At 50.4% G+C, this 15726-nt stretch overlaps 1 protein-coding gene across 2 annotated transcripts in view; it reads left to right on the forward strand.

Annotated features, from left to right (window-relative positions):
* The window catches only part of DNMT3A (DNA methyltransferase 3 alpha), a 206130-nt gene that overhangs the window by 90418 nt on the left and 99986 nt on the right, over nucleotides 1-15726 (forward strand). For both annotated transcript variants that reach the window (XM_077291889.1, XM_077291890.1), the window contains exons 4-6: nucleotides 10474-10801; nucleotides 14805-14851; nucleotides 15088-15234. In XM_077291889.1, coding sequence (XP_077148004.1) covers nucleotides 10474-10801; nucleotides 14805-14851; nucleotides 15088-15234 — 522 coding nt within the window. The remainder of the gene's footprint in view (nucleotides 1-10473; nucleotides 10802-14804; nucleotides 14852-15087; nucleotides 15235-15726) is intronic.

Genomic DNA, 15726 nt, shown 5'->3' on the forward strand with positions numbered 1-15726 from the left:
CGGCGTGAGTAGCTGACCCTGCTTAAACCCTGATTTGTCCTGCTACTTTTGCTGACTTTGCCCGCATCTCTTTACTCGCCTCTATCCGTCCCGACACTGTGTTTCCCCTTCGTGTGTGGACTCCTTGGTACTTGATTCGGCTTGGACCCTGACCTGCTTTTGTCTCTTGTCTTTGGTATTTCTGCTCCTGACCGGTATTGACCTTTTTGGCTTATCTCTGACTCCGGCCCGGCTTGTTTGACTGTCCTGCTGCCACCTGGTGGTAGCCTCGCGGCTGCGCTGCACGTCCGCTCTGACAGTGTGCAGTCCTCTCATCACTCTATTGCCATCTAGTGGAGCTTACATCTCCCTGCATAACAGCAGCGTGACAGGGGACCTCATGCATGACAGATCTAAATATACCATGAAAGACACGAACAAGTACTCCCTACAAGAAGCATAAAAATGACACAATTTTCATTCAGGCCCTTTGGGGCCACTGAGTCCATCCTGAAGGTCCACTCACATTCCCTCTATAGTATGTCTATTTAGGTCACACTTCCCCATCTTAGATTTTATTTCCATTATAACGCAAAAAGAGATCTCATTAATCCTTCCGCCATGTATCAGATTTATATGTCGTGCAATAGAGATGTCTCTTCGTTGCCGTATATCACCCAGATGTTCTTCTACCTTACGTCTAAACTCTTTGGTGGATTTGCCTATGTAGTCTGTTGGGCAGGTACAAGTTGCCTTGTACATCACTCCTGACGTTTTGCAATTGTAGATGTGTCTGATGTAAACGGTTTTTCCAGATGAGGAGCTGGTGAAGGACTTGCAAGGAATGGTCCATTTCCAAATACAACAATCTCCACATCTGTAAAAACCACAAGTCCTCCTATCCAACCAGGCACCCTTAGCAGGTGTTGTTCCACATAGGCTGCATACCAACTTGTCTTGAGTAGATTTCCCTTTTCTGTTCTGTAAAGTAATACTGGGAGACTTCACTATGACCCCTTGTAGATAAAGATCAGCCAACAAGATTCCCCAGTGTCTCTAAGGGTAACGTCTCACAGTGGCACTTTGGTCGCTACGACGGCACGATCTGTGACGCTCCAGCGTCGCTCCATTATCGCTCCAGCGTCGTAGACTGCGGTCACACTTCGCAATGCACGGCGCTGGAGCGATAATTTCATGACGTATTTGCAATGTAGAAGTCATACGGGCATGTCACAATATCGTGCACACCTTTGTTACACGATGCGATCATGCCGCCACAGCGGGACACTTGACGACGAAAGAAAGTTTCAAGCGATCTGCTACGACGTACGATTCTCAGCGGGGTCCCTGATCGCAGTAGCGTGTCAGACACAGCGAGATCGTAAGTATATCGCTGAAACGTCACGGATCGTGCCGTCGTAGCGACCAAAGTGCTACTGTGAGACGGTACCTTAAGGGTAGTGTAGATACTATCAGCCCGATTGTCACATGTACCAATAATCCTCCTGTAGCCTTCACCCTTTCTAAATCTCGTGTCCTGCAATAACCTTTGTCTATCCTGTCCTAAGGAATGTGAATTGGATGCTCTAAGAACCTGGGATGGGTATCACTTCTCCTAGATCCTCATCCTTTTGTCCTAGGCTTTTGCCTTAAAGTCCTCCATATTGGAACAGTTTCTCCTTATACGATGAAACTGTCACTTTTGGTATTCCCCAGGTTTCAGGGGTAGGGGATGGTGGCTATCCCATTTCAGCAGGTTGTTCATGGATTTGAGCTTATGGTAGGTGTTAGTGTTAAGATAACCAATCGTATCTTACCTGATGTTTAAATCCAAGATCGTAATACTGTTGATGTTGTGTTCAGAAGTGAACCCAGGACCATGTTAATTTTCATTGAGATTACTAACGATCGCAAAACATTCAGCCTCTAAGCCATACCACAAGATGAAGAGGTCATCAATGTATCTGGCCTAAGCGCCGGTGAAGCATCTTCCTCCCTGAAGACGGTTGTTAACTCCCACCAGTGCCCCTGATCTGGTGGAAGTACTTCCCATCAAATATGAAGTAATTATGATGAAGATCAAAGTGCAGAGGTTCCTCAATTAAAGCATCATGTCTCCAACATTCCACTGCCCTTGTTTTTAAGAAATGCTTCACTGCCCCTGTACCTGGACCATGCGGTATGCTACGGCATAGGGCCTCAACATCAATGGAGGCCAATATGATGTTCTCACCACAGTTACACCCTCTAGTTTTTTTAAGCATCTCTTAGGTATGATGGTAGGGATGTAACAAAAGGCCGTGGTATGGGGTCAATATAGATCCCACTGTTTTGTCTTAGTGACCCAGTGCCTAACACAATGGGGTGGCCTTTCATTGGATCTAGGCCCTTGTTTATCTTGGGTAGAGAGAGTAAAATGTTGGTAGCGTAGGGAAGATGGGGAGAAGATAGCTTTACTCACTAGTCGATATAAGTAGATTTGTTTTTGCTTCATGTGAGATGGTTTTCTCTGGTGTAGTCATCCGTGTAATATCATGTGATTGCCTCGTATGTATCCTCATCTGTAAGTATAGAAAAACACATGGACAGAAACCTGGATTGGTCCGAAAGAACAAGATTTCCTGATTTATCTGAAGGTCTTAAAATTGTTTATTTTTTTCCAATTTATCTAAAGCACGCTGTTCCTCATCAGATTGGATCCTTGTGGGTGATTATCGTGTGGAGTTTTCTTCAGATCATCCTCCACTAGGTTGATAACTATGTCCACCCTCATCGGATCATTTTGTGGGGGCATTCTTTTACTCTTCTTTTTAAGATCTGTATATGTCCCTTCCCTCTGTCCCTCTCATTTTCCTTCTCGTCGTTAGTGATCCCCAATCTATGGCATTCCTCCCTATTGTGGTGTTCTCTATTTGAGCTTAGGCCCAAAGAGATTAATGTCTTTAACCCATTGAAACAATCGTATGAAGTGGTTGGGTCAAAATTGAGTCCCGTTCGGAGTCTCGGCCAGCAGCCATGTTCTAGGTTCTCAGTCCGTTCTTGTCCTCACCAGACTGTTCTGATATGAATGGCAGGATATTGCTGGGCTCCTGTGTGTCCCCTCCTGTGTGTCCTCTCCACCCAATCTGCGGGATTCACTCCTATGTCTCCAGTGCAGATTTGGTAATACTTGTCCTGACTTTACCCCCCTAGGCTTCTCCTGCGCTGATTGTAGGGATGACAGGCCGTATTTAATAATCCCACCTTCCAGATTTCACATCAAAGCCTAGCCTACAGCGAGGGGAGTGGGGGATGACTGATGACAGCTCCGGATCCTTACATAGAGGAGCCTAACATCTGCAGACATTGATCACGTTTGTAACTGAGATGAGGGTAAATAAGACATCTCTGAGGTGACTTTGTACGTCGCAGAATTGAAAGTTCCAAATTGTTCCATTCCTTCTTTCCGGACTGGAGCCCAGAAGCCGTCATGGCTATGAGGACGTGTGATCAGCTGGAAATCACCTCATGCGTTTCTCTTAAGTTTTACATTTGGTGGAGGATGCGGGCCCAGTTTGTCTAAATCACATATGGACTGTGTGTGTAGCCCATAGTATCAGTTCATATCTACGATGGATTGGGTCTCACTTTGCCCCTGTGAGGATGGAGTTAATTTTAGGAGGTCTACATATACAAGAGGAGGCGTCAAATTCCAGCAGAATTGCTCCGCTGTAAGGTGACATCAGATTTTACGAGGCTAGCTTGTCATTACAGACTAATCCCCTATAGCGCACCCTATAAATCATTCATGCGGATTATTATTACAGGTGTCATTTCTAAGGATTCGCCTCCATCTATTAATCTCGCTCAGCAGCAGCCGCCGGCGCTGATCTGTCTGCAATGTATATTGTGTGTGTGTGTATGTATACATACAGTATATATGTAATTACACACATGCTGTGCAATAGTTTTAGGCAGGTGCAGAAGAAATGCTGAAAATGTTTAAAAATTTTTTTTATCATTTATTGCTTTGTCAATGAACAAAAGAGAAATGTAAATCCAATTAATACTTGGTGACCGCCCGTCGCCTTCATCGCTTCTTCTATGCCTACTTGTTACTGTCATACAGTGAAGGTTGGTGTAGGACTATAATCCGGTGTATAAGAAACCAATTCTACCAAACTGATGATAATACTTGTCATTTTTATAGTTCATTTGAAACACAGTTATTAACTGCAATAGAAAAAAAATTGAGTAGAAGGTTTAAAACTGGGTGAGGAACAGACAATCTCTGCAACAATGGTGAGGTTGTGGAAGACAGGTTCATTTCACAGTTGATTTCCCCTTGGCAACACTGAGCACAACAACCAGACACAAGGTAGTTATACAGCATCAGCAATGTCTCTCCCAGGCAAAGATTTCACAGCAGAGGGGTTTCACTGTGATATTTAAACTCTTTTGAATAAACACCAAGATATGGGTAATACCGAAGAGCGGGGGGGACGCAGCAGATTGGTGCAAAGTTAGTGCAGGAGATGAGACACAATGAGTTACTTAACTTCGGAATTGGAAGCTGTTCAGCAGTGCCATCAGCTCAGATTCAGAATTGGAAGCTGTTCAGCAGTGCCATCAGCTCAGATTCGGAATTGGAAGCTGTTCAGCAGTGCCATCAGCTCAGAATCAGAATTGGAAGCTGTGCAGCAGTGCCATCAGCTCAGATTTGGAATTGGAAGCTGTTCAGCAGTGCCATCAGCTCAGATTTGGAATTGGAAGCTGTTCAGCAGTGCCATCAGCTCAGAATCAGAATTGGAAGCTGTGCAGCAGTGCCATCAGCTCAGAATCAGAATTGGAAGCTGTGCAGCAGTGCCATCAGCTCAGATTTGGAATTGGAAGCTGTTCAGCAGTGCCATCAGCTCAGATTCGGAATTGGAAGCTGTTCAGCAGTGCCATCAGCTCAGATTCAGAATTGGAAGCTATTCAGCAGTGCCATCAGCTCAGATTCGGAATTGGAACCTATTCAGCAGTGCCATCAGCTCAGATTCAGAATTGGAAGCTGTGCAACAGTGCCATCAGCTCAGATTCAGAATTGGAAGCTGTTCAGCAGTGCCATCAGCTCAGATTTGGAATTGGAAGCTGTTCAGCAGTGCCATCAGCTCAGATTCAGAATTGGAAGCTGTTCGGCAGTGCCATCAGCTCAGATTCAGAATTGGAAGCTGTTCAGCAGTGCCATCAGCTCAGATTCAGAATTGGAAGCTGTGCAGCAGTGCCATCAGCTCAGATTTGGAATTGGAAGCTGTTCAGCAGTGCCATCAGCTCAGATTCGGAATTGGAAGCTGTTCGGCAGTGCCATCAGCTCAGATGCGGAATTGGAAGCTGTGCAGCAGTGCCATCAGCTCAGATTCGGAATTGGAAGCTGTTCAGCAGTGCCATCAGCTCAGATTCGGAATTGGAAGCTGTTCGGCAGTGCCATCAGCTCAGATTCGGAATTGGAAGCTGTTTGGCAGTGCCATCAGCTCAGATTTGGAATTGGAAGCTGTTCAGCAGTGCCATCAGCTCAGATTTGGAATTGGAAGCTGTTCGGCAGTGCCATCAGCTCAGAAGTGGCAGCAACCAGTGGACCCAGCTACTTCCATCTGCTTCTCGGAGAAGCCTGGCCAAAAGTTGTATTCATGGAGAAATTGCTGTAAAAGTGCCAAAGTTTTTATATGGTCGCCTCTCCAGCGATGTCACGCAAGCCATGAAGCCCTTTCTGTCGGACATATCTGACATGTGGAGAAGGGCAGGCAGCAGCGGGGACGACATGCTCTCACCTGCTCTCAGCTGTTCTGGGTGTGAAATTTGTCTGAAGGAAGCAGCCGCTAAATAGCTGCAGGGCTCACATAACAATGTGACGTTAGCCCTGGGACATGAGGCACGACTTCGCTGGAATGGCGACACACCGGCGGTGACTATAGCTGTTATTATCTTACACTGGGGAACTATGGTGATTGAGGAGGGGTTATCCTAGTAATGGACAATCCCTTTAATAGTGTCCTCAATGTTGAGAAATCCCAGCAGACACTGACCCATCATATAATACCATCAGGGAGGCATCTGATGGCTCCAAATTTACTTGGCAGCTGGATAAAAACCCTCAACATCCAACCAATATCCTTAATAATGAGGAGTCCTGGGGGGTGATGGTCCGGCCCCGCAGATCCCCGAACTCACATCATCCCGTCTGTCTCGGATCACATGAAGAAACAGAAGGATCCGCACAAGATTCATACACAGAAGATCTGGGGTCAGGTCTCCAAGATGTTTGGAACAACCTTCTGCCAAGATCCTGATTAACCTGTGTACAAGTGACGAGAAGTGATGGAGGCAATGAGCAGCCACAACATACAGATCAAGAAGGTGACGAGCAGTCACCAGATACTGATTGTGGAGGCGACGGGCAGCCACCACATACAGATCAAGAAGGCGACGAGCAGCCACCAGATACTGATGATGGAGGTGACGAGCAGCCACCAGACACTGATGATGGAGGCGACGAGCAGCCACCAGATACTGATGATGGAGGCGACGAGCAGCCACCAGATACTGATGATGGAGGTGACGAGCAGCCACCAGATACTGATGATGGAGGTGACGAGCAGCCACCAGATACTGATGATGGAGGCGATGGGCAGCCACCACATACAGATCAAGAAGGCGACTGGCAGTCACCAGATACTGATGGTGGAGGCGATGGGCAGCCACTAGATATTGATAATGGAGGTGATGGGCGGTCACCAGATACTGATAATGGAGGTGATGGGCAGCCACCAGATACTGATAATGGAGGCGAGGGGCAGCCTCCAGATACTGATGGTGGAGGCGATGGGCAGCCACCAGATACTGATAATGGAGGTGATGGGCGGTCACCAGATACTGATAATGGAGGTGATGGGCAGTCACCAAATACTGATGGTGGAGGCGATGGGCAGCCACCAGATACAGATCATAGAACAGCATAATAAAACATCAGGGATCAATGTTCATATAGCAATTAGCAAGATATAATAAGAAATTAAATTCTATATAATATAAAATAAAATGTCCCCCGGTGTTTTATCAAAAGAAGTGGTGACCACTCAAAGTGAGGGATGAAACGAACCACTAAAACTATGGAAAAACCATGAAAGTCCAGACAAAATAATATAATTAAAATATTTGTCTTTATTTAGAAAATAATGGCAAAAGTTGTACTAAAATATATTGTGTGCATGTATCGGGACAAATTATACAAGCTTAAAATGTAAAAAAATGAAAATTGCAAATATAATCAATATTACAGATTGTGGACCCAAGGATAAAAAGAAACCACAACAATATATAATGGAGATATGTGGGCTCCTAGTAAGGGTATTAGAAATCTCCAAAGATTAAGTGGAAAAATATAAAAAAGGGTTTTCTCAGTATTGTCTCCTCGTTGTCTCAGTATTGTCTCCTCGTTGTCTCAGTATTGTCTCCATGTTCTCTCAGTATTGTCTCCGCGTTGTCTCAGTATTGTCTCCTCGTTGTCTCAGTATTGTCTCCGTGTTCTCTCAGTATTGTCTCCGCGTTGTCTCAGTATTGTCTCCGCGTTGTCTCAGTATTGTCTCCTCTTTGTCTCAGTATTGTCTCCGTGTTGTCTCTGTATTGTCTCCGCATTGTCTCTGTATTGTCTCCTCGTTGTCTCAGTATTGTCTCCGCGTTGTCTCTGTATTGTCTCCGCGTTGTCTCAGTATTGTCTCCTCGTTGTCTCAGTATTGTCTCCGCGTTGTCTCAGTATTGTCTCCTCGTTGTCTCAGTATTGTCTCCGCGTTGTCTCTGTATTGTCTCCTCGTTGTCTCTGTATTGTCTCCGCGTTGTCTCAGTATTGTCTCCACGTTGTCTCTGTATTTTCTCCTCGTTGTCTCTGTATTTTCTCCTCGTTGTCTCAGTATTGTCTCTGCGTTGTCTCTGTATTGTCTCCTCGTTGTCTCAGTATTGTCTCCGCGTTGTCTCTGTATTGTCTTCACGTTGTCCCATTGTTGTCTCAGTATTGTTTCTGCGTTGTCTCTGTATTGTCTCCTCGTTGTCTCTGTATTGTCTCCTCGTTGTCTCTGTATTGTCTCCTCGTTGTCTCTGTATTTTCTCCTCGTTGTCTCAGTATTGTCTTCACATTGTCCCATTGTTGTCTCAGTATTGTCTCCGCGTTGTCTCTGTATTGTCTCCTCGTTGTCTCTGTATTGTCTCCTCGTTGTCTCAGTATTGTCTCTGCGTTGTCTCAGTATTGTCTCCTCGTTGTCTCAGTATTGTCTCCGCGTTGTCTCAGTATTGTCTCCGCGTTGTCTCTGTATTGTCTCTGCGTTGTCTCAGTATTGTCTCTGCGTTGCCTCAGTATTGTCTCCTCGTTGTCTCAGTATTGTCTCCGCGTTGTCTCTGTATTGTCTCCTCGTTGTCTCAGTATTGTCTCCTCGTTGTCTCTGTATTGTCTCCTCGTCTCAGTATTGTCTCTGCGTTGTCTCAGTATTGTCTCCTCATTGTCTCAGTATTGTCTCCGCGTTGTCTCTGTATTGTCTCCTCGTTGTCTCTGTATTGTCTCCTCGTTGTCTCAGTATTGTCTCCTCGTTGTCTCAGTATTGTCTCTGCGTTGTCTCAGTATTGTCTCCTCGTTGTCTCAGTATTGTCTCCGCGTTGTCTCTGTATTGTCTCCTCGTTGTCTCAGTATTGTCTCCGCGTTGTCTCTGTATTGTCTCCTCGTTGTCTCTGTATTGTCTCCTCGTTGTCTCAGTATTGTCTCCTCGTTGTCTCAGTATTGTCTCTGCGTTGTCTCAGTATTGTCTCCTCGTTGTCTCTGTATTGTCTCCGCGTTGTCTCTGTATTGTCTCTGCGTTGTCTCTGTATTGTCTCCTCGTTGTCTCGGTATTGTCTCCACATTGTCCCATTGTTGTCTCAGTATTGTCTCCGCGTTGTCTCAGTATTGTCTCCGCGTTGTCTCAGTATTGTCTCCTCGTTGTCTCAGTATTGTCTCCGCGTTGTCTCTGTATTGTCTCCTCGTTGTCTCAGTATTGTCTCTGCGTTGTCTCTGTATTGTCTCCTCGTTGTCTCGGTATTGTCTCCACATTGTCCCATTGTTGTCTCAGTATTGTCTCCGCGTTGTCTCAGTATTGTCTCTGCGTTGTCTCAGTATTGTCTCCTCGTTGTCTCAGTATTGTCTCCGCGTTGTCTCTGTATTGTCTCCTCGTTGTCTCAGTATTGTCTCTGCGTTGTCTCTGTATTGTCTCCTCGTTGTCTCGGTATTGTCTCCACATTGTCCCATTGTTGTCTCAGTATTGTCTCCGCGTTGTCTCAGTATTGTCTCCGCGTTGTCTCAGTATTGTCTCCACATTGTCCCATTGTTGTCTCGGTGTTGTCTCGGTGTTGTTTCCGCGTTGTCAGTGTTGTGTCCGCATTGTCTCAGTGTTGGTGCCGCGTTGGTGAGGGTGAGGTTCTGCACTCGGATAACTCTGTATAACTCAGATCTGTATTGGTAGAGTAAAATATTTTGGTTTTGCAAGTTAACGCATGTAATTTGTTGCTTACGCGTAATCCTCCAATCACATCAAGAGCTGCAGTCATAATTCTGCTGTTTACCTACTTGTAGTTTTTCCTGAAGCAGAACAAAGATCACATCACATCTCTGCACTTTGGTGACAGATTATACTGCCCGTCATCAAAACTACAACCCCCACAGTGTATACAGCAGACACTGAACCAGCAGAGGACAGCAGTGAGATATGAAGCCGCTACCTGACAGATGAGACCAGATGGAAACCGAAAGAATAGTGACTGCAGCTCTGGAGGTGACTGGAGGATAAGACCCGATGTAACAGCAGAATAGTGAGTGCAGCTCTGGAGGTAACTGGAGGATAATATATGATATAACAGCAGAATAGTGAGTGCAGCTCTGGAGGATAAGACATGATGTAACAGCAGAATAGTGAGTGCAGCTCTGGAGGTAACTGGAGGATAAGACATGATGTAACAGCAGAATAGTGACTGCAGCTCTGGAGGTGACTGGAGCATAGGACATGATGTCACTGCAGAATAGTGACTGCAGCACTGGAAGTGACTGGAGCATAAGACCCGATGTAACAGCAGAATAGTGACTGCAGCTCTGGAAGTGACTGTTAGATATGAGACAATGGAAAGCAGGATGGTAATTGCAGCTCTGGAGGTGACTGGAGGATAAGACATGAAGTAACAGCAGAATAGTGAGTGCAGCTCTGGAGGTGATAGGAGGATTACACCTGATGTAACAGCAGAATAGTGACTGCAGCTCTGGAGGTGAGTGGAGGATAAGGCACGATGTAAAGCAGGATAGTGACTGCAGCTCTGGAGGTGACTGGAGGACGAGATAATCGTATCTCATGTGACTGCCCTCTAGTGGTGTTAGCCTGTATTTTGGATGGCTCCCATGGTGTCCGGGGACATGTGTGATTCTGCCTCCGTCTTCGCCTCCTTCATCCTCTCGCTTTCTCTTTATAGGTGGAAACAGTCAGTGCATCCAAAGACATTGCCTCAGTCCCTAAGTGCCACACGTCCCCAAAAGCCAGCCACCCTGATCCTGTGCCCAACGGAGAAGTGGAGTCGCCAGAGACGCCCACATCGGAGAGAGCTGGCCCTGCGCCCAGCCTTAAGGACAGGAAGGTCCACCAAGAAGAGGAGGACGAGGATGAGGACGAGATGTACGTGGAGTCCATGCTGGAGAATGGCCGCTGCTCGCTGAGCGATGACAACGACCCTCAGGACATGGAGGAGTGCGCAGCCAATAGGAAGCGAGGGAGGAGGAGCCAAGACGAGAGCTCTGAAAGAGGTAAGTGCCCCCGTCCATCCCCTCCCCCTGTACATGACAATCCTGGAGGTCTGTGACCAATGAGAACTGTTTGCCTGGACACAATTGTACCTGACCCCCCTTTCTGCTCCTTTCAGTGACGCAAGAGGAGGTGACAAAGCCACTCCCTCTTACTGAGGCTCCTCCCCTCAGTAGTCTGACAAGCATTTGTCCTGGCTTTAAGAGAAATTATCTGTCATTGTAAAGCAGGGATGAACAACATTTTGGCCATATTGCCATATTGAGTAAATCCCGAGGGTCGAAATAAATATAAAGTGGTACTTACATGAATACATAACTAAAACCACCATCAGTACATTAATACATCACCAGAACCAAGTTTTCAGTAATTGAGGAGGATTTGGAGAGTTTCTACTGCCAAAAAAATCAGTATGAATACACAATAACAAACTGAGTTTTTGCATCAGAAACTCGCCAAATACTCCTTATAATCTTAAATCTCTAAGTTTTGAGGATTTTTAAATTTCATCATTGCCATGAAACACATTATGGGTTAGCTACGTGTACAAGATCAGAACCACAGTCAGCATATGTATGGGGCTCCAGAACCAGTCAGTACATGAGTGCAGCGCCAGAACCACTGTCAGTACATGAGTGCAGTGCCACAACCACTGTCAGTACATGAGTGCAGCGCCACAACCACTGTCAGTACATTAATGCAGCCCCAGAACCACTGTCAGTATGTGAATGTAGCGCCAGAACCACGGTCAGTACATGAATGTAGCACCAGAACCGTCGGTACAAAAATGCAACACCAGAACCACTGTCAGTACATGAATGCAGCACCATAATCAGTCAGTACATAAATGCAAAGCCATAACCACTGTCAGTACATGAATGCAGCACCATAATCACTGTCAGTACATGAATGCAGCACCATAACCACTGTCAGTACATGAATGCATCCACAGTACTGAAGAGACGCAGTTACTATCACAAATAAATGCTTGCATCATGGTATCTTATGAGTTACATCTTCTCTGATTCAAGTCGTTTCCATCTCTTTTGTCTCTGTGTAGTACAGACACTATCATAGAATTTTACACCCAGAGCTCGTCTCTGCAGACTCCCCTCTTCACCAGCACATTCTAACATGGTGGCCTTAGAAATAAGAGTATCACTACACAGCCCCATAAATATAAATGTCTCCCATGCTGCGCCAATGAATAAATATTTTCCTCTCATTGTGCTTCCTGCACAAAATATCCCCCTCACACTGCCCTTCTCCATAGTATCCCCCCATACTACCCCTCTCCATAAGGTCCCCCACCGTACACTATGCGAAGACCTCATTCACAATTCTCCAAATTGTCCCATGATGTCCCCATTGTCCCATAATGTCCCTTATTGTCCCATAATGTTGCCCATAATGTCCCCCATTGTCCCATAATGTCCCGTGTTGTCCCATAATGTCCCCCATAATGTCCCCCATTGTCCCATAATGTCCCATAATGTTGCCCATAATGTCCCCTGTTGTCCCATAATGTCCCCCATTGTCCCATAATGTTGCCCATAATGTCCCCCATTGTCCCATAATGTCCCCTATTGTCCCATAATGTTGCCCATAATGTCACCTGTTGTCCCATAATGTCCCCTATTGTCCCATAATGTCCCCTATTGTCCCATAATGTCCCCCATTGTCCCATAATGTCCCCTATTGTCCCATAATGTTGCCCATAATGTCCCCTGTTGTCCCATAATGTCCCATAATGTTGCCCATAATGCCCCCCATTGTCCCGCGCTGCTCTGCCCCTGCCCCATGCTGCTCTGCCCCTGCCCCGCGCTCCTCTGCCCCTTCCCCCGAGCTGCTCTGCCCCTGCGCTGCTCTGCCCCTTCCCCCGCGCTCCTCTGCCCCTTCCCCCGAGCTGCTCTGCCCCTGCGCTGCTCTGCCCCTTCCCCCGCGCTGCTCTGCCCCTTCCCCTGCACTGCTCTGCCTCTGCCCCCGCGCTGCTCTGCCCCTTCCCCCGCGCTGCTCTGCCTCTGCCCCCGCGCTGCTCTGCCCCTGCCCTCATGCTGCTCTGCCCCTTCCCCCGCGCTGCTCTGCCCATTCCCCCGCGATGCTCTGCCCCCATTCTGCTCTGCCCCTTCCCCGCGATGCTCTGCCCCTGCCCCCATGCTGCTCTGCCCCTTCCCCGCGATGCTCTGCCCCTGCCCCTATGCTGCTCTGCCCCTGCCCTCGCGCTGCTCTGCCCCTGCCCCCATGCTGCTCTGCCCCTTCCCCGTGATGCTCTGCCCCTGCCCTCGCGCTGCTCTGCCCCTGCCCCCGCGCTGCTCTGCCCCTGCCCCCGCGCTGCTCTGCCCCTTCCCCCGCGCTGCTCTGCCCCTGCCCCCATGCTGCTCTGCCCCTTCCCCGTGATGCTCTGCCCCTGCCCTCGCCTGCCCTCGCGCTACTCTGCCCCTGCCCCCACGCTGCTCTGCCCCTGCCCCCGCGCTGCTCTGCCCCTGCCCCCATGCTGCTCTACCCCTTCCCCCGTGCTGCTCTGCCCCTGCCCCCATGCTGCTCTGCCCCTTCCCCGTGATGCTCTGCCCCTGCCCTCGCGATGCTCTGCCCCTTCCCCGCGCTGCTCTGCCCCTTCCCCGCGCTGCTCTGCCCCTGCCCTCGCGCTGCTCTGCCCCTGCCCCCGCGCTGCTCTGCCCCTGCCCCTGCCCCCGCGCTGCTCTGCCCCTTCCCCCGCGCTGCTCTGCCCCTTCCCCCGCGCTGCTCTGCCCCTGCCCCCATGCTGCTCTGCCCCTTCCCCGTGATGCTCTGCCCCTGCCCTCGCGCTGCTCTGCCCCTGCCCCCATGCTGCTCTGCCCCTGCCCCCGCGCTGCTCTGCCCCTGCCCCCGCGCTGCTCTGCCCCTGCCCCCATGCTGCTCTACCCCTTCCCCCGTGCTGCTCTGCCCCTGCCCCCATGCTGCTCTGCCCCTTCCCCGTGATGCTCTGCCCCTGCCCTCGCGATGCTCTGCCCCTTCCCCGCGCTGCTCTGCCCCTTCCCCCGCGCTGCTCTGCCCCTGCCCCCGCGCTGCTCTGCCCCTGCCCCATGCTGCTCTGCCCCTTCCCCCGAGCTGCTCTGCCTCTGCGCTGCTCTGCCCCTTCCCCTGCGCTGCTCTGCCCCTTCCCCCGCGCTGCTCTGCCTCTGCCCCCACGCTGCTCTGCCCCTGCCCCCATGCTGCTCTGCCCCCCTTCCCCCGCGCTGCTCTGCCCCTTCCCCCGCGATGCTCTGCCCCTTCCCCCGCGATGCTCTGCCCCTTCCCCCGCGATGCTCTGCCCCTTCCCCGCGATGCTCTGCCCCTTCCCCGCGATGCTCTGCCCCTTCCCTGCGATGCTCTGCCCCTGCCCTCGCGCTGCTCTGCCCCTGCCCCCGCGCTGCTCTGCCCCTGCGCTGCTCTGCCCCTGCCCCCCATGCTGCTCTGCCCCTGCCCCCGCGCTGCTCTGCCCCTGCCACCCATGCTTCTCTGCCCCTGCCCCCGCGCTGCTCTGCCCCTGCCCCCGCGCTGCTCTGCCCCTGCCCCCGCGCTGCTCTGCCCCTCATGCTGCTCTGCCCCTGCCCCCGCGCTGCTCTGCCCCTGCCCCCCATGCTGCTCTGCCCCTGCCCCCGCGCTGCTCTGCCCCCGCGCTGCTCTGCCCCTGCCCCCGCGCTGCTCTGCCCCTGCCCCCCATGCTGCTCTGCCCCTGCCCCCACCCCACAATTTTCCAATGTATTTTCTTTTTTCAAACTGGAATATGGAGGATGGAGCGGCCTCTCGCGGGCAGCACGATATACTCCGCATCCAGCCCGTGTGTTGTGCAGCCCTGGTGTAAAGCATGGGGGACAGAGCAGCCGATCGTAGGGGGAGTGTCTTACTTCCATAACTGTGACCTACTGGAGCAGAGCTGCTGTGTAAAGCATGGTGGAGCTGTATTAGACATTGCTGCTGTGCAGAGCTGAGGGTGTCGTCACAGTGTGCCATCTTTTGATTTTCCTTTTGTTCTTGTCCTTTCAGATAAAGACGAGAAAGAAGACGAGGACCCCGACTCCCTCACGTCAGAGGTGAGGGGCGCCATTACCTGCTGTATAGTCCTAGTAGGTGGAGCATAATGGTCACGTGACTGCCCACATGATGACATAAGGGGGCTGGCAGTAGTTGCCATGGAGACAGTAGTAACAGTGTTGCTACCATGTATCCTCCTCAGTGTAGAAGTGACAGCGGGGGGGCGCTGTTGTGCAGGGAGGCGGGGTGGACTTTCGTGGACCCTGTAACTCAGGTGCTGTTTTCTCTTGGGCAGGGTTACCGCCGCCGGCTCCGTGGAAAGGTAGGCCGGGAGTCGAGTCTGCGACAGAGGCCGATGCCGCGGCTGCCGTTCCAGGCTGGGGACCCTTATTACATCAGCAAGAGGAAGAGAGATGAGTGGCTGGCCCGCTGGAAGAAAGAGGTAGGGACACCGCCCCGGAGGCACAGATTCACAGCAGTGCTCATAGTGATGGCGGACCCTCCCCCGCGGAGGCACAGATTCACAGCAGCGCTCATAGTGAGGGTGGCCTCTCCCCCGCGGAGGCACAGATTCACAGCAGCGCTCATAGTGAGGGTGGCCTTTTCCCCTCAGAGGCACAGATTCACAGCAGCGCTCATAGTGAGGGTGGCCTCTCCCCCGCGGAGGCACAGATTCACAGCGCTCATAGTGAGGGTGGCCTCTCCCCCGCGGAGGCACAGATTCACAGCGCTCATAGTGAGGGTGGCCTCTCCCCCGCAGAGGCACAGATTCACAGCGCTCATAGTGAGGGTGGCCTCTCCCCCTCGGAGGCACAGATTCACAGCAGCGCTCATAGTGAGGGTGGCCTCTCCCCCGCGGAGACACAGATTCACAGCGCTCATAGTGAGGGTGGCCTCTCCCCCGCAGAGGCACAGATTCACAGCGCTCATAGTG

The sequence above is a fragment of the Ranitomeya variabilis genome, chromosome 2 (genome assembly GCF_051348905.1).
Source record: "Ranitomeya variabilis isolate aRanVar5 chromosome 2, aRanVar5.hap1, whole genome shotgun sequence".
NCBI lineage: Eukaryota > Metazoa > Chordata > Amphibia > Anura > Dendrobatidae > Ranitomeya > Ranitomeya variabilis.